The sequence below is a fragment of the Myripristis murdjan genome, chromosome 24, assembly GCF_902150065.1.
Source record: "Myripristis murdjan chromosome 24, fMyrMur1.1, whole genome shotgun sequence".
In the NCBI taxonomy this organism is placed as follows: Eukaryota; Metazoa; Chordata; class Actinopteri; order Holocentriformes; family Holocentridae; genus Myripristis; species Myripristis murdjan.
The window spans coordinates 18332128-18353652 of record NC_044003.1 but is presented as its reverse complement, the minus strand read 5'-3'; the positions used below and the strand labels follow the sequence as shown (position 1 = coordinate 18353652).

The window sequence follows — 21525 nt, the reverse complement described above, 5'->3', positions numbered from 1 at the left end:
AAGTTTTTGCCACTTTTTGTTCACTTTTGCAAATAAATAACAAACAAATCCCAAACAAATGAATGAATAAGGACATGTTAATCTCTTTTTTTTTCATCTGTTGGCCTCCTTTCTCCATCATAGGACTTTTCCTTTGAGTGCAGACATCTCTCATTACTCCACGAGACGTCTTTAAACGATTCAGCTGCACAGTGTTGGAGAGCCACTGGAAAGCTTTTTAACCATCAAAACGCAGGGCTGGATCAAACTGACCACACGTAGTATTAATTAACTCTTTTTTTTTTTTTTTTTTTTTTTTTTGTCAGTAATGATGCTCAGAACACCACAGTTCATTTGGTTTTGTTTATACAGTGGGCACGTGCTCTTTGTTTGTATAATACACTAATCTGACATAATAATATGTTTTTATACAATACCAGCGTTAATTTGCCTATTTTTTGTGATAAGCAGGTTTGAATTAACTACTGAACAACAGCAACAACAATATGAATAATTATTAATCAAATTGCTCAAGTGTTAGAATATTTTTACCTCCTTAAATATACTGACAAGTGTTTAATCGCTGTTTAATTGACTGTATTTTATATTTATAACATTTATTAATTCACATCTAATCAGACCATCCATGAAGAACTCCACAAGCTTGTGATAATAAATAAATTATTATTATTATTATTATTATTATTATTATTATTATTGATTACCTACCTGACTGTAGGAAAATGAGCGGGTCTCTTGATCCGCCGGTAGGGGCGCTCTGCCTCTGTCCCCGTCCCTTTTTTGGACAGTGTTGCATTATGGGAAACAAAATGTCTCACTGCTGTGCTAGCTATCTAGTCGCTAAGAGATAATTGTGATATTTTTTATACATCGTCTCAGTTTTTGTAGTGTTAGCTCCAGCTCACGTTGCATAATTTTCAGCCGCTGCCACGGTGAGTACCCACTCCGCAAATACAAACCTTTTGTTTATTGTTTACAAACAAGTGTAGTACCGCGCGTAAACATGCGGTGGCTAAGTTAGCCTAGCTGTGGTTTAACGTTACTGAACGTTACTCCAAACAAGAGACGCGGGTTTCTCTGTGTGTGATGAAATGTCGATTATTAATCAGAATTCAGTCTTATTTAGGCTTTTTCTCAGAGTGAGCATGCTAATTACCGTGTGTTTTTAACGATAGGGGTTAACGGTGACTTCACTAGCACTGTTACCTCCACATAAGCATCACAGTGTTCATTTAACAATAAAACGTTTTGATATAAGTTACTTGATGTGTTTGTTTTCCTGTCTCTAGTCAATGGAAATGGAATCCAAAGTTCAATGTGAACCCAGCTCCACAACAGATGAGAGGAGGAGATCACGGAGCAGAGGCAAGACGAGCTCCAGCTCCACACACCTAAAACCTAACACACACACACACACACACACACACACACACACACAGTCCGCCGGAGTGTGTCCTGCCCTGAGTGACACATTAAAGGAAAACCAGAGGTGGATAGAGCGCTACAGACTGCTGCTCAAGTAGAAGCACCTTTACTTTGCTGCTAGTTTACCTGAGTAGAAGTAGAAGTTCTGCTGTGAGCATCTACTGCAGTAAAAGTAAAAAAGTACCTCATTTAAAGTGTACTTGGAGCAAAAGTGACCTAGTGACTTTTTCAAAACCATAACCGTGTCACGTGCGATCTTTCCCGTGCAGTTATAAAAGCATGAGTGAACACGCTTCAAGCTCCATCCTTTTTAAAGGTGCATTCTGTAAAATTGCCAAGGTTGACCGAAGTGAGGACCCTGTAGACTCAACTTTCTCGTGGCATATGATGGTTCTCATCGCAGGATCAATTCACTGATATTTTCCCCTGTTTTTCCACACTTATTTTACAAGTGTGGAGGCTAAATGGTGCTTGCTTCCATCAACTGTGATTTTTTTTTTCTCTCTCATAGTGGCACCTTTTATTTGGAAATAACAAAAAGTAGAGCCAGATTCGTCTCATCTCTGCTGTGTGACCACTGTGAAATGTATCACAATCTGTCACTGATCATTTGTACTGGATATGTTTTAAATGTAATGGTACAATACTCAAGGAAAAGTGTGCTTAAGTAGAGGTGAAATTACTGACTCAAAAAAAAAAAAAAAAATACTCAAGTGTAAGTACACACAAAGCTGCTTTATGACGGTAACATAAGTAAATGTAATTGGTTGCTTCCTTGGGAAAAACCCACATGAAGTGTTTTAGTTTGACCCACGAGAGCAGCTGCAACTACTTGTCACAGGTTCTCTAAGCCAGAGTCAGTACAGTCAGCTAGTAAGAGACTATAGGTTCTTATTATAGGAAAATTAAAACCGTGCATTAGTGTTACATTTGATGTTTTGAAACTTTCAAGGCAGTGTTTGTTAATGATATCAAAATGTGAAATGAGAAATTAGCATACATTTGGCTCTGGATGCTGCTGCTCTGTTTAATAGCAGCAGGAGCACAGCTGGAAACTTGGTATTCCTTGCTACAGGCCACAGTGGCTGGTTTAACCCTAAAATCAACAGCCATTTTCACTATTTACCAGTCATCTAGGATTCATAATAGGCAGGATGATTGGTGACCAAAATGGCAGCAGTTTGCCGCGTCGAGCGTGAATTTCTCATCCTAAGTAGGATTGAAGCTTCAATACAAATATAAACAAAGGGTGGTCTGCCTTTTGTTTTTCTTTGTTTTCATTCAGGAAGAGAAAAAAAGAAGCGAAAACGCAGCCGCAGTAGATCTTCCTCGTCCTCGTCTTCAAGTTCATCGTCCTCGTCTTCGTCCTCGTCGTCTTCATCCTCGTCTTCCTCACACTCGTCACATTCATCCAGTAGTAGTCGGAGTAGCTCTAGCAGCAGCGGTAAGTATGTTTTACCTGCAGGATTCATCTTACTAGACTCAATACAAACTCAATACACATTTTGTGGCTTATTTTTTCTTTGAGTAGAATTAATGTCTGACATCATACAGACTCAGATTTATTATTTTGTTTTCTGTAAGAGTAACTATCCTGAAAAGGGCAATACAAATGAAGTCTTACTGTTATCATCAATTTTCTATAATCATCAAAATGTTATTATAATCATCCATGTGTTCTGCATTTGATGCAATATTTGAATCTTGTTTATTTATTAATTGATTTATTCATTCATTCATTTATTGTATGTGTGTGTGTGTGTCCTGGTTAGATTCCCGCAGTAAATCCAGAAAGCAATCTAAGAAAAGAAAAAAAGAGAAGCAACATAAAAAGGTAATTTTCTGCACTGGGTGTTAATGCATTGTAACTTTTAATTCATTCTGAAATCTTCCATATGGAACTCAGATAACATTTAAATTTTCCCCTCTTGTATTTCTGTCCAGAAAGGGAAGAAGGAGAAGAAGCATAAACGTAAAAAGGACAAGAAAGTGAAAGGAAAAGCAGAAAGTTCTGGACCAGTTCAGATCTCAAAGGTAGCTCACCTTGCATGCCGTCATTCAGTAACCGCCGTACTTGAACTAGTGTGAGTCGTTTGTTGTGTGGCACACTGTAATACAGCCACTCTCATCCAGCACTGTACATACTGTCCTGAGAGAGTTATGCCATAGAACGTGAACTGGAGTACAACAGAGTCTGACATTTTTATGTAAATCGTTGCCATTGCAAAGAACTGTGGCCGTAGTACTGGACTAACTTCTGCTTACCAGTTTGTGATTTATTCACTGCGCTCAGCAAACAGACACAGCACAACATCCTCTCAGTTCTCAAGAGAGTGTGACACACTTCACTGGCCTGTATGTGCACGACTGTCACTGAGGCAGCTAACCACAAAGGCCATTTCATCTTGAACGACCCAAATGACCACAGTAGACACTCCCATGACCGTTGTATTCCATTCAAGTTCTGTGAGCTGTGCTCTTTGTCATAGGATTATTGCACCGTGTCAAATGATTATATGAGGCACATTTAGTCAGTGGCATGTGTCCCTGCATGTGTCCCTACTATCCCCCTTGAAAGGACTGCATTTTTTTCTTTTTCAGTACTTAAAGGAGAGAAAGAAAGGTGGAAAGTACAGCATGATCTCAGGGAAGAAGATAAAGATGAAAGTGAAGAAGTCAAAGAAAGACAAACAGGTATCTCATTTTATTGCAGTTGAGTGAATGTCCAAGTGTGTCTTTTCTGTCTGTGAATTACACTGTGATTTTCTTAGATTAATGTATGGATTTGTTTTTCTACAGCGGGACAAAAACCGTGCAGAGCTCCTTGAGTTCCTCAACTCCACCCTGTGACCTTGTGGTCAACCAGAAGTTGGTCTCTCCGGTTTGGACATGCCAGTTTTTCCTCAGGAGAACTCAGGAAACAACATGCCCGTCCAGGACAGCTTGCCAGGAAACAGATAAACAAGGATTTTCTCAGCAAGAGAGGAGGAATATGACTTACATTGTCAGGAACGGGCAGCAAAAGCCAACTGGATCTGAAGGATTTCTATCTCTTGCAGTAAAGTCTGCTGTCACCTTGTGTTCAGACTGCTAGCAACCGTATCGTCTCACTGCAGCCAAGCCCAGCTTTGTCTGCCAGCTGGTGAACCAGTCGTGTTTCAGTGACAGGCGGAACATTTATGATAGGCAGTATCACCTAAAATTTTTTAGCTGCGGTCCAATTCACCGCACAGAGAGGAGATGGAGCTGAAAATGGTCAACTCTGGCGAACCTCTGTTAAGTCGTTTGAAAGTGGATGAACGTCCAGCTGCTGGTTTGTTGCTCGCGGTTTGAACATATGGCCAATTCTGTGGTTGATAGTTCTCTCACATTTTGTGCAAGTTTTAGATTAATTTAATTTGCTAGCTGTATTATATATCTGTCTAGACTGCCCCAACACTTGTTTTTTTGTTTTTTTTGTCTGTTTTTTGTTTTGTTTTGCCATATGCTTAATGAATACCATATGGAAGTGACCGTTATGTTCATTTTTTGTCTACAGTTGAATTTGGCTGCAGACATGACAGTTCCTCAAGTATCCTTCCTTAAATATTGATAAGGCAGTTTGAAAAGCCATTGCTCAAAATGATGCATTGTATCTGATCATTACAATCCACCTTATGTTCTACTTATTTACACATTGTGTAAGTGACTATAATGTTCACTCCCCCCAATCTTTCAAATATGTAACGATAAATGTATCAACAGCAACTATTTTAATTATGTTCAAATACAAAATGCAAACACTGCTCGTCCTGAAATATCAAACCAGTTGACGGCTTTATTTGTATGGTGGGGTAACCTGTTGTATATTGCTGATTTTTGATATGTGAGAAAGAAATGAACAGAATAAACTCCTGGAAAGGTTCAATAATACTTTGAAGTGTTGAGCCTTGAAAGATCTGCTCATTCGATTAGCATTCCTTTGTGGTACTTTTCCTTTGTGTGTGACTCCCGCTCGCTGCTGAGGAACATGGAGGCAGAGCACTCTCTGACCTTGGCTGATGAATAGTCGGTGCAGAATCCTTGTTTGTAATTTGGATGGGGGTCAAGGTGCACTCTGGAGAGAGTCATTTCTGTCTGGTGATAATGTGAGTACTGACTCGAAGAGTTTGTCTTAAAAATGCATTCTTCTTTGTATAAATAACAGGATGTCAATACAAATCTCATCCTAATTATATTGCCATAGAGATGCAGCTGTGTGTGTGACAAAACACTGCCATCATACTTCAGTTCAATTTTCTCCAAAATACTTGATTAGGATTTTAAAAGAGATGTTACATGGGTTCCTCTCGGGTGCTGGTATAGTCCCCAATGTTTAGATGAATGAAGACAAAAATGTAAGCACTATAATACCAAGTGGTGGTAATCTTATGATCAGAATTTAAAACATAAAAAAAAAAACGTGTCATGGTGTGCCTTTACCATTTCATATTGAAAGCCTTCAACAAGGTGTCACACTCATAAAGGAAACTGATATTCATTCTGCCTCGCCAGGGGCAAAGTGGACATAGCAGAGGGTCCAGGTGATCAACAGTAAAGTTGATGTGTTTCACTGGAGTGCACCATCATCACTGTCCTGCGGCTGACTCCACATCAGACGACCTTACCGCTGCCTGCTCCTTTGTATCTGAATTCGGGCATGCTCCAGACCCGCTGAGCCCTTTCCTGCCTCTCATCCCTCTCTCCACGTCCTCTTGACACGGTCTTGAGGTCATTTATCGCCGCCCCGTCGGCCGCAGCTGAGGTCAGCCCGACTGTGCTTCCGAATGGGTGATCCTGACCCGGGACCTGAAGTTTATGAGGGACATGCTCATGGCACGTTTGCTGTTCCACTGGCGGGCGAGCCGCTGCGTCTCCTCCTCCTCCTTCAGGCGATCCAGAGCCTCCAGGAGCACAGAGCGGAACAGGTGGACACCTCCTGCACTTCGGGCTCATTTGCCTCCATAGCCTCACGGAACCTGGATGGAGTGAAATGGCACAAAGGCTGTCAGATTGGCCAGATTGTCTGCTTCAGTTTAGTGGTGTTTTCAGCCATACTGGATGAACAGTTATGAGGTGTTATTTCCATTTTTCTGCTTAATTGCTCATTGTACCACAAAATGCCATTGGCAGTGTATCAGTCACAGTGGCCTTGTATTATTATTTTTGCATAATATTTAAATACTACTCAGCATATAACTAATTGCCAAATAATGGTTTCAAGTCCCAGTGGGACCACCCTTGTCAGAAATTCATGCACTCTTGGCATTGTAGGTAGCACTATATCGCACTTGGATTTAAAAAAAAAACAAAACACAAATTGACATGTTATCAAAGGTCACTTGTCCTTATCTCCAAAACAAACATTACGTGTTGGTGACCTGTTTGTGCCAGAGTGCTGGTACTTGAACTTGTCTAACATATGTTGGACCCTGATTTGCTGGCTCATTATAGTCTGGTGGATCACAGTCATCAGCCCAGCAGGCACAGCACTGAGAGGCACTCCTGCCTAACCCCAATTACTACTCCTTCCAACAAGAAGCAGCTCAGTCCTCAGCTAGCCTTAAATAGATTGTTATTTGGGAACCTTTTCACCTCTCCAGTTGGCCACAAATTTCTCCCCATTATAAGACTACTTTCCTCTCTGTTCCATATGGTTGTTCAAGAGCAGGTTTATTTGGAGTCAAAATCCCTGTTTCCAATCTTAAAGAGCTTTGCAGGCCCACAAGTTTGCAAAAAACCCACAGGACCTTAACGATATTTTGGACGCATAAAGAATTGCACTATTGAAAAAATAATGAATTCAAGAAGTAAGTAAACTGTTCAACCCACCAACATACTTGTGTATTTTTTTTTTTATGATAATCGAAGAAAATATTCAACCAAACAATTTGGCAAGTTGCTTTGACCAGTTTTGCAGCTGTGACGTTTACCTCTTGGCTTTCCTAATAAATATCGCTGCCCTCTGGAACCACCCAAATTTAACACCCATTCAAAGTGACTGCCAGTCCCATCACACCCAATCACCTAAGGGCTCGACACCCATGCAGCGAACTGACAATGTGCCAGGTTGGTCCCTGACTGTAATTAGCTTTTCACACTTCACTGTGGCTTTCATGTTACCACCTCACTATCACCTTCCCGGAGAACCTGTCGAACTCTAACAAGGCACCTGAGATGACAGCTCAGCTGCTTTGGCTGCTCCACAAGTCTCTTGGCTCCTCAGGCCAGCAGGAGATTAGAGCACAGAGGACCAGCACATGAGACCGGTGTGGGAAGATGAGGAACCTGGCCAGGAGATCAGTTTGCCTGACGTATTCTGTCTTATCACCTCTGCCAAGGAGGATATGTTTGTTTGTTTGTTTGTCCGCAGAAAATCCTCAGAAACTTAGACCTGCACGAAGTTTGGTGCACACGCTGAACAAAGGAGCAACATGGGCAATTTGGTGGTGATCCAGATCTGGGATTTCTGCTAAATTTAAAGCTCATAATACACCAACCACACCTTCTTCAACAGCAGGAAACACTCTATGCTTCATGTTTTTGACCATTAACTGTCAATGGCACACTGATCACACCAATCCAAACAGCCATGGCTCACCGAGCACAGTCTTGTGTTTGTTGGGATACAGATACAGAGACTTGATTCAAGTGCTAAGGATTGGCTTGTACTTACAAGGTCAATATATCAATTTAATTTAAAATAATTCAAGTGATAGGAATGTATACTTGGGTTTAGCAGCAAGTTGTTCAGGGTTGAGGGAAGTTCTTTCTCCAAGATCCATCTTGCAGGTCCCCAGTATCACACCCAGTAATGATCACAATCTCATCTTTCTATAAGGCATCAGTGCATTCTGTTTATACAATGACCAGTCCCCTGGCAAACTGAGCTTGTCGTCTTACTTGAGTATGACCACGTCCGCAGCAGGACGGTGGCACCTTGGAGCAAGAGGTCCTCCAGGCCCCAGACGCTCCCCATGGTGCTGATGTTGTAGGAGGTGCGGGCGTGGAGGACCAGCCAGCTGTAGTCCACACCGCTCTGAGGCGCCGGTACTCGTTCTCCCTCTCCCTGTGCTGCCTCTCTGCCTCTTTCAGCTGCCAGCTGAACTCCAACCATCAGGGTGTCGGTGACCACGTCGGCCGGGTTCCCGCTGGGGGCTCCGGGTAGTACGGCTCGTTCCAGCTGAACCAGGAGGCATCGTTCCTTGTTCTCCTCAAAAGCCCCGAGCTGAGGGAAAGGGAGTACTGTTTGGTACATCAGGTGGTTTCAAAATGAATGTAAGGTGTATTTTTATGAAGTTCTGTGTGCATGCAGATTATCAGGAGGAATGCACCTCCATCTTGGTTGGATGTTTTTCCATTTTGTACACAGATTAGATCTACGGCAGCTATTCCACCTGAGGGAAATTATGCAGTCAGCTCAGTGTCTTTGTATTTTAGAGACCTTGAAACACGAGCCCTTTGATTGATTGTTTTTTTTTTTTTGGCGTTGTTGTTGTTTTGTTGTTGTTGTTTTTTTTTTCATATTCATAGATTGTATGTGTTGTTTCCATAAATTGCCCCTAACCCACCTCAGAGATCTGAACATCCCATTTCCACAAATGTAATATATTCCCAAAGGGAGAGATTCGCCCAGCCCCTTTTGTTCTGCAGGTGTCCACTTCCATCAGCATGCTATGCCAGGCAGAATTCTGTCTCTTGCTTGTTTTTAGTAACTTACCCGATTTCTCTCTTTCAGAAGAAAATACTGCACATTCAGAGCTAGGCCACCAACTTCCGTTATATCAGGATTTTAAAAAAAAATTAAAGCTACTTTCCATGTATGTTCTGGAAGACCCTAACTAAAGACATATGGCTGGTGGACTATAGTACTTTTTAAATATATTCAACCATTTTTAAAAAAAAAAAAATATAAAAGCACATTCTCTAAGCTTAGATTTGATGGTTTATTGTTGCAGTACATAATTTTATTATGCTGTACTGAGATACGCTTTTATGTGTAGCTCCTGACTCTGTAATATGCTCTGCTCTAATAGGGTCTGATTTTGTTTTCTGTAACAGCCCCCTTTTTAATCTTTGGTTATTTTGTTGATAAAATAAGCTCATACTCTTCAGTGTACGCAGATGCCTATTTGATAACACTGTGTTGACTTTTCGGTGTGTTTCTCGGGCGCTGTAGGTCAGATAATGTATCAGCCAGCATGTGCATTAGTGTTTACAACACAGAGACAGACTGAGATTAGTCCTGCTCTGTCCTAGAGGTTAGATGACTCACATGTTGCTTTTAAACCTTACCAGCACCTTCGGTAGTTTACCACTCAACTGGCTAAACGGATTCAAACAGATTCAGCCAAGACAGTCTTTTCAACATGATGATGTCTCTATCCGCTACACAGGTGATGCGTCATCTTATAATTCAGTGTTACAGACTGTATTTAATTCATGTGCTCATTGCAGTCTCGTTTGTCTTGGTCTCAAATGAATTGATTCTATTCTGAAAAAGCTTCATGAATATCAGATGAGCTCGTCAGGTGTCCCTCTCATTTTCCAGGCCTCTGGTGTGTTCACATATTCTCATGGATAACAGAAAATTAATTGGAAAGGGAAGAATAATTTTTACTTTTGCTTTTTTTTTTTTCTCCCAATATCGTCACCATTTTATGACCAGCCTTTTTCGTTCTTGATCTTGCCCACTGGCTATTTTTTGGCAGATATTTACACCTTGTAAGTATCTTGTAGCTGCACCTATCACGTTAATAATCACAAGCAGCAGGTTCTGAGGAAGAAACTGAATTGAAAAGGAACAAAAGAAAGCCTTTTTCTTACCTTATCCCAAGTGTTTCTCAAACTCTGGAGGAGATCAAATTGCTCAAGGGGAATTTTTTTTAAAAGTCCCCAGTCCTCAGATAGATGGATATTGGAGAGTAAAGAGTAGTCGTTTGAAAAGGAAAGGAGGTTAATCTCAAATGGATTCTCTCTGAATACTCTTCTTCTCACTCTCAGTCCTGCAGTATAAACTCCACCTCTCTCTCTCTCTCTCTCTCTCTCTCTCTCTCTCTCTCTCTCTCCTTCCTCTCTCTCACTCACTCACTGCCTCTTCTCTCTGCCCCCTCCTCCTCCCAGGAGCCTCTTGGCCTGCCTTTACTTGTTGCTGGAGGTTGGGGGCACTGTCTCCAACGGGAGCCATCGGATCACAGCCCCTGATGAAGTGCTTATGTAGCTTTTTACGATTCGCCGTTGCCATAGTGATGCTCCTAAGCCTATTTGTACACAATAAGCTCCATCAGCCGAAAGGGAGGCAGAGAGCGATGAAGAGGCAGATAAAAAGGGAGGAGTGGGTTGAGCGAGGAGAGGGAAAGGAGAATAAATCAAAGGAGAGAGAGAGAGAGAGAGAGAATATGGTATTTGAGGATAGGATTTGTAAATGTGTGTGGGCTCACCGTGACGACATTGTAGTTATGTGGTGAGTGGTAGCAGCATCTGCGAGGGGTCAGCCCGTGGTAATGATTTCTTCCACGGCTAACGAGCCTCGCCAGCCCAGAGAAGGCTTGCATGAATTAGAGCAGGTTGGAGAGAAGGTTTTAATTTCACAAAATGTTCACTGGGAGTGTGTGTGTGTGTGTGTGTGTGTGTGTGTGTGAGTGAAGACAAGCTAGAATTGTATGTGTAGGTGGATATCAAGGTCTGTTGGTTCATTGTCTATGTAGGTGTGAGCTCACCCAGCTAACCTCAGATGACGTTCTCTGCATGCTCAGAAGTAGCCCTGAAGCCCTACTAAACACACACACACACACACACACACACACACACACACACACACACACCAACTCCTCCCCCTCACTGCTATACTGTTGAATAAATCACTGGATGACCTAAGAGGTCCAGTCAACACAACAACATCCACCCATGTAAACAGAAAACCCATTATGTTTCCATAGGAGTATTAGTTTACCTTCCATTTCCTTTAAAATAATAATAATAATAAATAAATAAATAAACAAGTTTCAGGCACTACAGTCAGTCTTACTATACATATTACAACATATAATCTGAATTGATATCATAAGCATTTATCCCAGAGAGCAGCTAGTTCACAAATAAGATCGATAAAGTGAGTTTTCATGGGTTTTCTCTTCAGTACATCCCCGGTCCTCTTCACTCACACTGCTTTGTCTTCACTTAATGCATCAATTCTATGATACATTCACTGCTGCTGGCCAATGTTTGTGTGTGTGTGTATGTGTGTGTGTGTGTGTGTGTGTGTGTGTCACACAGAGGATAATGATCAGGGCAGCACTGTATCCTCTGTTAAAGAGGCTGTTAAAGAGTCAAGACACCACAGAAATGAAGAGCAGTGGCATCTGAGTAGAGGACACTGCTCTTATAGCCACAGTGTAAATTAATCTGGCTAGACGTACATACACACACACACACACACACACACACACACACACATATATATATATATATATATGTAGTGAGAGAGAGAGAGAGAGAGAGAGAGAGAGAGAGAGAGTGAGTCACAGTTGGGCCTCTTCAAGGCGGTGTGTGCACCTCGGCTTGTAGGTGACAGATGGGCAGGTAAGAGCTCTGTTTAATCCAGCCAGATGACAGTGCTAATCCTCCAAAGTAATTCCCTTTATCAACTCCATGCAAACCTCACCAAAATAACTGTGAGACTCTGGCAGTGCGTCATCGTACACTGATGCCACGTGCATTTTGGGAGGTTTGGGAGATTTGCCATGAATGGCTGGAAGACACCTGTGTGGCGTGACGCATCGCAACGGCTTAGAGAACCAAACTCATATCTTCTTGTGTGCGGCACAAATCCCTCAGTGCTGTGCATATGGCAGGCAAGCCAGGCTCATCTGCAAATAATTCTTCATGTCTGTGTTTTGACCCACATGGAGAACCAAGTGGGAGGGGTGAGAGCTGCATGACCATCACATGCTCTCAGTCATGGGATCATACACTGAACACACAGCTCTTTGTTTGCATTAGAACAGGGGGGGGGTTTCATGAGACTGTGGACCTCCACTTAAACAGCCTCAACCTCACAATCACATAACCTGTTTTTTTTTTTTCATCCTGTTCAATCCTTCTGCATTCCTATAATTTATATCTTCCTGAGACCCCAACCAATGCATTTGTGTCCTCTGTAGTGGACATGATATATATCGAGCTGTATCTTCCAGACTGCATCCTGTCATGAAAATTCCTGATGCGCCCTCGAGAGGACAACCTAAGCTTTACAGGGATGCCACATGTTTGAGTGTCAGACCTTGTGAACATGAAATAGATGCAAAAGATTTTGCATATGATATATGATATTTTGCAGAAGAAAGATTCTTAAGTCCTACTTTGTCACATGAAATTGTTTTTTTTTTAGTAGTGTGTTTATTTTTTCTTTTGTGTTAGAACCCGAGGGATGCTTTCAGTGAAATTTTAGTGAAGTTGAACTTTTTGAAGCATGAAATAAAAGCCCATTTTAAGATGTCAACTGTACTGCATGATGGCTCAAATATTTTCCATTTTTTTAGCATTTGCACATGGAGCTCATAGATTACTCCCATTGATTTTAATGAATGATTTCAGGGAGTATAGTTACCAACCATGCTGCAAATGTGCACAAGTACGTGAGAGATTCTAAATAATTCAGAGAGAAATGCCAAAAAATGTTTGGCACTATAATTCCTAAATTAGACCAATCTAAACCCTAATCGTATTCATGCCAGAAGTGTTAAATAACAGATTCTCAACATAATCTGACCCCAATCTTAGAGAGAACAGCTCCTTCTGATTCGTTTTCCTAAAAATAAATTTCTAATAACTGATCTTTGTGACAGCATTGGGGCAACCCGGCACCACACCCGTGCATGTCATGGACCCACCGGCACACCAGAGGAAACCACGTCGGTGTCACATTTTGCATCACTTAGGCCTTACAGCTTCATGCAGGAGCCTGGGCTGCCACGTACCTCACGTCAGCTCGTTAGCGAATCATTAGCTCGTTAGCTAAATGAATGTCAGTTTCTTAGCTCATTAGCTTAAATTCTTGGTTAAGGTGAGGTTCAGGTAAACACTCTATATCTCACACCTTCCTCATCTCTAGTATAGGTGGTATGGGTGAGGTGCGAGGTGAGTTTTCAAGTTAAAGGGCACTGAGGTCTGTGATTTTTCTGTCATGCATGATCTGTCAATTATCTTCCATGATGATCTGCCATGCCTGAAGCACAACCCACCTGGACTCAGGTTCTGAGTTAACATGACATCCACGTTGCAGCCCCTGATGCCTGGTACTGGGTGGCAGAAGCTGTCAGACTTGGCCCAGCCTTACGGCGGTCACCTCGGCCCCTTTAATCTGTACATGTTGCAACAAACTGGGGCCCTTCATCGGTTAGAAAAGCTGTGTGTATTGTCGGTAGTTACTGTGGAGTTGGTAGGAAGAACGGGCCTGTGGTGAGGTTTCTGTGTGGATCCCCTGTGCTATCACAAAGGTGGTGACCTTTTTTTTTTTTGGTTAGTTAATGTGAGCCATGTGTCAGTTCTGATGCTGAGCACTGGGTGGCAGAGACACACACCCTCACCTTTTGTCCTTTTTTTTTTTTTTTTTTTTTTTTTTTTTTACAATGCAACAACATGGGAAAAAAATATGTAGAGCAGAGCCGAGCTGAATGAAGCCTCTGGTGCAAACATGACAGAGGTGGTTTAGGTACGGGCGACATGGGCAGCTGCCCTGTGCAAGGTATTTCACAGCCGAGTGTGTTCAATTTATCTTTGTTATCTTTGTTCAATTTATCTCTGGCAGCTGTGTTTTTGTGTATATTTTTCTCATTTTTAAATGGTTGTAAATGTTAGGATTATTTGGTCTTAGATGGCAGCTGTCCATTTAGTTTGTAATTCTGTGTACTATTGTAATAATATAGGTTACCTTCTTTAGGAGTGTGTTATTCTATTTGTGCAATTTAGTTTTATTTATGTCTCTCTCTTTATTTGTGTTTATACACTAAAATATGTTTGTATTTATCTTTGTTACTTTTTGAAAGTTATGTTATCTAATTTTTGTATATGGTAATGTTATTATTATTATTATCATTATTATTATTATTATTATTATTATTATTATTATCTGTGTGTTTTTTTGTTTTTTTGTGGGCAGGGCTGTCATAAGCTAGCACTGTCCCTGAAATATGAAATAAATAAATGAGCAAATAAACTGATGAACTGTCAAAAAATGTCAAATTGTGAGGTTTTTAAGTTTCCACACTGACCTGAGACAATTAGCTCTCAGGCACACACATCCACACAACTAAGCTAGAAGCAGATGTGTCTGTATGCAAAGCTGAAGTTTTCTTGTTTATTTAAATCAGTAAGTATGAATAGTACTGGTAGAAAAATAAGGGTACCCAGGATGGAAAGGCAAAGGCAGCAAAGTTGAGTCCAGTCCAGTTCTCTTCATGTCTGCCTTCAGGCTGCAGCGCCGGGTCTTTCTTGGTCTTTTCCTTTTCCCTGGTGGATTCCAAAAGAGGACATGACTGACCAATCTCCAGCGTCTTCCGAGGATTTGTCTCCTATGCTGGCTGTCGTTATCGGCATTTGTACGACCCTGTTCATCAATAACGCTGACAAGGAAAGTGAAGCTCTCCGTCTCCTCCCTTGTGACGGGGGTAACGCTGACCTCGACGACCTCGCTCCGTCCTCTGTGGCTGTGGAGGCCGAGGCGTGCTGAGCTCGCTGCAGCTGTGTTGCTCTTTTGCTCATCTGTTGCTGAGTGTGGGAAAGAAGGGCCGGGTCATCAGCAAAGTCAAGTCCTCCAGCTGTGGTCAGAGCGTCCACTGGATAACATTTTGCTTCTGGGCTGTAGGTGTCGTCCTGGCCGGGGAGGGGTGACGACAAGCACCCGTGCCTCACTCCTGTGTTCTTCACCAAAGACTACTACTACTTTTTCCTACAGATTTTTATTTAACAAAACTTCTGCATATTTCCCTGCTGAGCTGCAGCTACAGACGTAGAGCTGCAGAGGGGAGATTCTCTATGTTCCCATTTTTTATACATCATCTGACACTATTTCATATATTATTTACTGAACATTTACTGTGCATTTTTGTTAATACACCAGATTCCATGGACATTATAGACATTATTCGATTCTGTTCTATTCTTTTTTTTTTGTGAGGGAACATAGGATTGAGTATGTTACTAATGTTTAGTGTCATCTCTGTAGCCAATGTTCATGCCAAAACTAATACCAACTTTTTATGTTTTGTAATGTTAGAGCAAGTTGTTTTTTTTTTTTTTAATTAATATATTACAGAAGTAAGGGGGAACATGGGGCCCGGGAACTTAGGAGGGATCCCCTAATAAACTTGTTTAACTTCCAATGTGTAGTACCCGGTTGCTTGTGTAATTTCTTAACACATATGCATACACACACACACACACACTAGAATTTTTACAGCCTAACAGTAAGTCGTAAGTCTAACGGTTCATCCTCCGGCTCTAATCAGTGCCTGAGGGTTAATGTTTGAATGTGATTGTTTGAACACCGTGGGCGCTCACATTGCTTGTCCTCCCGTGCTCGAGGAGGTTAAAGTGGCCAGACTACCCTCAGCACTCAAATGCACCACTGGAGGGCGATGCTCACCATTTTTCTCTGGTTGCCCAAGTTCTGTTAGCTGCTAAAACCAAAAAAAAAGTGTAATGGAAGCTGTTAAACTTACGTTAACCTTATAATTTCTTGCTCTGTGCTGTAATATCTCTGCAGCGGAGAATCAGACCAGATAACTGCAGCCCGTGTGAGCGGCTTCATGCAGCCGCTGAGGTTTGAGGAGGAAGGGGACCGGGCTGCGCAGGGCGAATGAGTCTTGTTATGAGAAGTCATGCTTCACATTCTTGAGATGAAAAGCTTGAATTGTTTGACAAAATAAGCAACACACCGCACCTTTTGAACAAATATTAATCTTCACACGCCCACTCAGGCATTCCTGGCTCGACAGCCAGCATGATGGAAAAAGGGGGGAAAGAAGTCATGAGAACAATTCACAGCTCCACGCATACAGGGAGGATTGTTAAGTAGATACAGAAGCTCAGGGTGTTTATTGAACTGACGCTCCATGTAACACCACATACACTGTTGGAGCCAGCTGTGCAGAGCATTATAACACAATCAAACCTTTTCTGAGTGCCCAGTGAAGGAAAACAAGCCCCCCGGCCAGAGAGCAGTGAAATGCTTCAGTATAGACACCAGGCGGGCTCAATGTGAGCTTTGTGTGTTCACTGTGCAGCCAGCTGACATGAGGAGCCCATACCCACATGTGTCAGTGTGTTGTCAGAGTGTGGCTGTGTGCACTCTGCACCCGGCAGCACACACTGAGGGGAGCTGAGCCGCACGGTCACATGATGAGCCGAGCGCAGCACCGAGCACGGCACGCTGAACCTAAAGGGCTGTTCCACTGAAACTTTTTCCTCTTCATGATTTGAGATGTTTGACATAGGTATGACAGCTCTCACGTTGTTCCCAACAACATAGCACAACTGAGTTAAGGTGGTCATCTGTAAAATACTTTTGTTGTTTTCTTTTTTGTTCTGTTTTTCTTTTTGTTTTGTTTTTTGTTTTTTTAGAATTTGCACTGTACTTAAGTATTTATCTCCCAGTTTATTCATCTCCTTTCATTTTTATTTCACTACATTTTGAAAATAAAATGTATACTTTTACCCCGCTACAGTTTCCCTGACAACCTCAGTTTCTTGTTACAAAATATTACGTGTGAGTCGGATCCATTACAAATAGGTTAGACTGCTGGCCGTCCACAGTAATGTGGTGTTTATGGTGTAACCTCAGGAGAAATTATTACTTTTCAAGAAGAGGGGCAGCCATTTTCCTGAGCTCACAACATAAATGCTGTGCAGTTTTACTGCAGTTTTTTTTTCTTTTCCTAACCAAAACACATGAGTGTATTTTACTTATGTTTACAAAATCAGTCAGCTCTCTACTGAAGTAAAGGTCACTTACATTTCAAATTCATCTTACTGGAATTCTGATTTGTATATAGTATATATTTATTTCATTGTTTATTTTATTCTACAGAAGCTGACTTTCAATATGTTTATCTGAACAAAAACATTTTTTTGTTTTTTCTCAAGCAGAATTCACTTGTACTTTTAAATACTTAGGTACACTTACTACTTCAGATACTTAAGGACTTTCAATTCAGTGCTGTAATGGGTAACTTTACTTGAGTGTTTTTTTTAATTAGTATCTTAGTATCTAATTAGATACTAAGTAGTATCTTTAGTATCTTTACTTTTACTCAGGCAGGAATTCTGATGACTTCATGTCACAGTTTGGTCGCCACAGTGGTCGCTGCTGTTTTTGCCTTTTACTTGCCAGCGTGTCCAGTGATGTTTTCCTCGGATTGATTTTCTTTTCTTCGTGTATTCAGCTGTGGTGGTTATCATTACCCATGCTAACAACCCAGTTCCTTCTCTGGTATTTTTGAACAAAGCTGAAATGGAAAAGCATAATGTCCTGTCTAGCAGAGGATTATGAAAGCCTTCATGAACTGAATATAGGCAGAATCATAACTGTGATCAAACTGCGATAGAGAGTAGCAGAAATGTGTACTCATTTGAAATATCATAGGTTGTTAATTTAAAAAGCGCATAACTACAAAGAAAAAAACAAAAAACAAAACAAAAATTAGTATTACTGAAAAATGAATCTCAATCCAAATGTAATCAGGGACTTTCCGGCCCTGGTGTGATGAAAGAGGGAAACTGTAGAGAACGTAATGGCAGCACTGAATGAGTATGCAGCCTGTACATGGTGTATAGCCTGAAAATAGAGGAAATGTAGCAATAAAGGTGTCACCAAAGTACAAATCTGTTGCTCTGATTGTAGTTCTCTCATGTGTCCATCTTTACGTCTCCTTCTGAGAGGGATCGACCTGCTCTAAGTTTGATAAAACTGATCTATATTGCCTATCTCTTCTTCTCTTCCTTCTGTCTTACCAGCCATCTGTCAGTATTACCTCTTCCATAATGCTCGTGATTACACAATAACAAGCTTGTGTAACAACATGTATGTGGTTTGGTACATCTGAATAGAGCTGAAATCGCACTGCCACTCCCCTCCAGTGCGGCTACAGGGAAGGAAGTTCAGGGCAGATCACATGAGCGCACTGAAAAACACCTCATTTGCTGACATGCTCTTTTTGCTGGCATTGTGCCAAGGTCCCATTTCGCTGGAGCAGCCTCCATGGACTATGTACTAAGGTTGGTGTCTCTGAGCTGGGACTTGGATATTCTGTCTTAAAAGCTCATCTTGGTCCGAGCGGTTTGATAACCGGCATCCAGAAACCACAACATGAAGCTCATACCTGCAGTGTCATCATCACCTGAGGGTGCGGCTGTCACCAGGCAGACGGCAATGAAAGCATCTATTCTCATGAATTTGTGTCCTCGAAGGTGTTTTCTATGGAACTGTCATGTCAAATAACAATGTGGGAAAAGTCACATGGACAAGAGGAGTGATGACACACTTCATTTCTTTGTGCATTTATCTGGGGCTAACCAGCCCATTGAGAGGAGATCAGCATGCCAGCTTGCACTCAGTTTAGCGTGGAGACCCTGAGGCCCAATTCTCCGCCTGTTACACGGCCATATTGCAAGCACAGATGGCTGCAAGTGTAATAAAACAAAAGAATACACTTCATTCGACTCAAAACTTAGTTGACTTTGTGCGCAGGGTGCAGAGTTATTTCCCTGGCCAGGGCATCGCCACATTCCAGGCTAATTGATTTCACTTGTATTGAATGTCTGGTGTCATGTATGCAGTATGCTGGATGGCAAAGCTGGCACTCTGAGTTTCATTCATCCACAGTGACGTCAGCTGCTTGTGGTCCTGCTTGGTGAAGCGCATGTGCTCTGTCTGTCACTCGTTCCTGATGTTTATTGCAGCACGGAAAACTAAAGGGACATTTCGTCTACCCCGGCCTGCAAGTCTGTCAGAGGGCGAGGTGAAGATTCTGGATCCTCTGTACCTGACCCTGACCTCTGACCTCCTCGTGAATGATGAAGACAAAACAAACGAAGAGATTCAAAGCAGTGAGATTAAATAATGATGTGAAAAGATTCGCTCATGAAATTTTGCATTATATCAATTTCTAGTAAATTAAATTATCCTTAGAAATATTATGCATTCCTCATTTTGCTGAAGTCCTCCTGGAATCCCCCCTAGTACCGCCCGGGGGTCCAGGACCCAATGGGTTAGTCAGTTAGTCAAGGATTGTTAATTAAGAATAATTGAATTTTTTTTTGTTTTGTTTTTTAATCAATCAGTCGATCAATTAGTTATCAACATTAGTGCATGTGTAGAAAATTTTAAAAGCAACCAGTAATATTCATTTTCTCTTTTTTTCTGTCAGAATCAGGGCACCACTTGGCACTGGGTCTGACTCTCTGGTGTCTCAGGTGAAGTTTGCACGTTCCACTCATGTTCATGTGTGTTTCCTCTCCTGGTCCAAAGTTATATAAGTCAGATAAGCTCCAGCCCCTGTGACCCTGAACAGAAGCAAGCAGGTAAAGACAGACAGAATCAATATCAGTACGTGTATTGGCCTTAAAATGTTTCAGTTGGTCAATCGGTCATGTTTTCTTTACACTGAAATCTCTTATCAATGATAACAGCTCTGAAAGTGAACGCCAGTAGTTAGTATGTGACAAACCGCCATGTTTTCAATTCACATCGTGAGGCTTATACATGTGGTTCAAGATGGCAACAGGTCACCCTTTGTTCCTGTCCTCACATTTTGCATCAGAATAAAAGTCATTTTAATAGCAACACGTGCAATCAATGAGCAAGAATTTGCCTCGGTGACTCAGACGCAGTGACACAATGACATGAGGCAGTGTGACACCTCGGGTTTGACTGATATGCAGTTTAGACTAAAACTACTTATTTCCAATATTTAATTCTGTTATTTTGATTTTGATACCTTTAAATTGGACTATGTCAGTGCTAAAAAACCTATACAGTATACTATAGTTTTTTTCATAAATGTATTATTGTTGTTGTAGAACATCATGTACACTGAAAACATCTCCATTTTGTCTAGCAGATTTTTCACAAGTATTGAAAAAAAAACAAGATTTTTAACGCTGAATATGAGACTAGATGTCTTATTAAAATTGATTTTTTTTTTTTTTTTTTTTGCAGCGTGACACAGCTTTTATATCATGGGACACTAAAATCACTGACTGCTATGATCGAATTGTTTCAGGTGATTTTTTTTTTGTCACTGTGTCAGAGGGGAACCTCATCAGACTGGCTGATATCCAATATGGGCCTGATACCAGTCTAACCCGCAGGATGACGACAGTAGAACCTCATATCTAATGCCAACGGAAGGAACAGACTATACATAATCACTCCACATGAACGATATATTCAGCATTTTACAGCTGTGTGCATTTGTGGTGCACAATGTGGTTGCAGCTGTGTGGGAAAGAGTGTCTAATAGTGCGAAAAAGATGCATGAAAAATATCACGACTCCTACGAGCCCACTTTCCTGAGGCTGAAAAATTCCATGTTGAACAAGTATGTGGGAAAAAATGTGTCTAACGCTTTATTTACTGCTCCACTTTGAGCTGCGCATGTTTCTGTTACATAGACGATGATTTGCTGTGCAGCTGTGCCACTTTGTCTGTCACCAGATGCTGCACCAAACAGCCAGCCACAATCACAGAAAAAAAAAGCAAAGACGATTAAGAAACCATTTATTGCGACATGCACTTTTACATGACATGTTTTCATTTTGCATTACATCGCATCATTTCCACGGATATCGTTTTCCACAATGCGCTCACATTGCAGAGCAGAGCTTTGGTGATGTCACCCCGCAGTGGCAGACAGGCCGTGCAGCAGTCAAACTCTGCTGTCACACGGTTCACTGTGGCTCTCCTCTCCGCTTTGTCTCCAGTTTCAGCTGGAACTTCTTTGTCACCGGCCCTGGAAAGAAGTGTTTACTGTCTGTGTGCTGCCTCTTCCTTCGATTCAGGCAGCAGCAACAAGAAACACTTAC

General features: G+C 41.5%; 2 protein-coding genes across 2 annotated transcripts; one reads left to right on the top strand and one right to left on the bottom strand.

The window, feature by feature from the left end:
* Positions 1-775: 775 nt before the first annotated feature.
* On the top strand, positions 776-5337 carry LOC115356130 (pinin). The gene is made up of 7 exons (XM_030047162.1): positions 776-932; positions 1290-1365; positions 2711-2869; positions 3198-3259; positions 3370-3459; positions 4027-4119; positions 4225-5337. Exons 2-7 carry the CDS (start codon positions 1293-1295, stop codon positions 4273-4275), a joined length of 528 nt encoding a protein of 175 aa, XP_029903022.1. The 5' UTR covers positions 776-932; positions 1290-1292; the 3' UTR covers positions 4276-5337.
* Positions 4876-16935, bottom strand: rd3 (retinal degeneration 3, GUCY2D regulator). The gene is given in 11 exon segments (XM_030047865.1): positions 4876-6236; positions 6239-6373; positions 6376-6422; positions 8173-8228; positions 8347-8391; positions 8393-8481; positions 8484-8556; positions 8558-8608; positions 8611-8671; positions 15122-15315; positions 16756-16935. Coding segments are annotated over 11 exon segments (1110 nt in total). The 3' UTR covers positions 4876-6057.
* Positions 16936-21525: the final 4590 nt, after the last annotated feature.

Coding starts and splice junctions, on each gene's coding strand:
- LOC115356130 (XM_030047162.1), top strand. CDS start 1,293: ATGGAAATGGAATCCAAAGTTCAATGTGAACCCAGCTCCACAACAGAT. Junction 1,366..2,710: donor GAGGAGATCACGGAGCAGAG/GCAAGACGAGCT, acceptor GTTTTCATTCAG/GAAGAGAAAAAAAGAAGCGA. Junction 4,120..4,224: donor AGTCAAAGAAAGACAAACAG/GTATCTCATTTT, acceptor GTTTTTCTACAG/CGGGACAAAAACCGTGCAGA.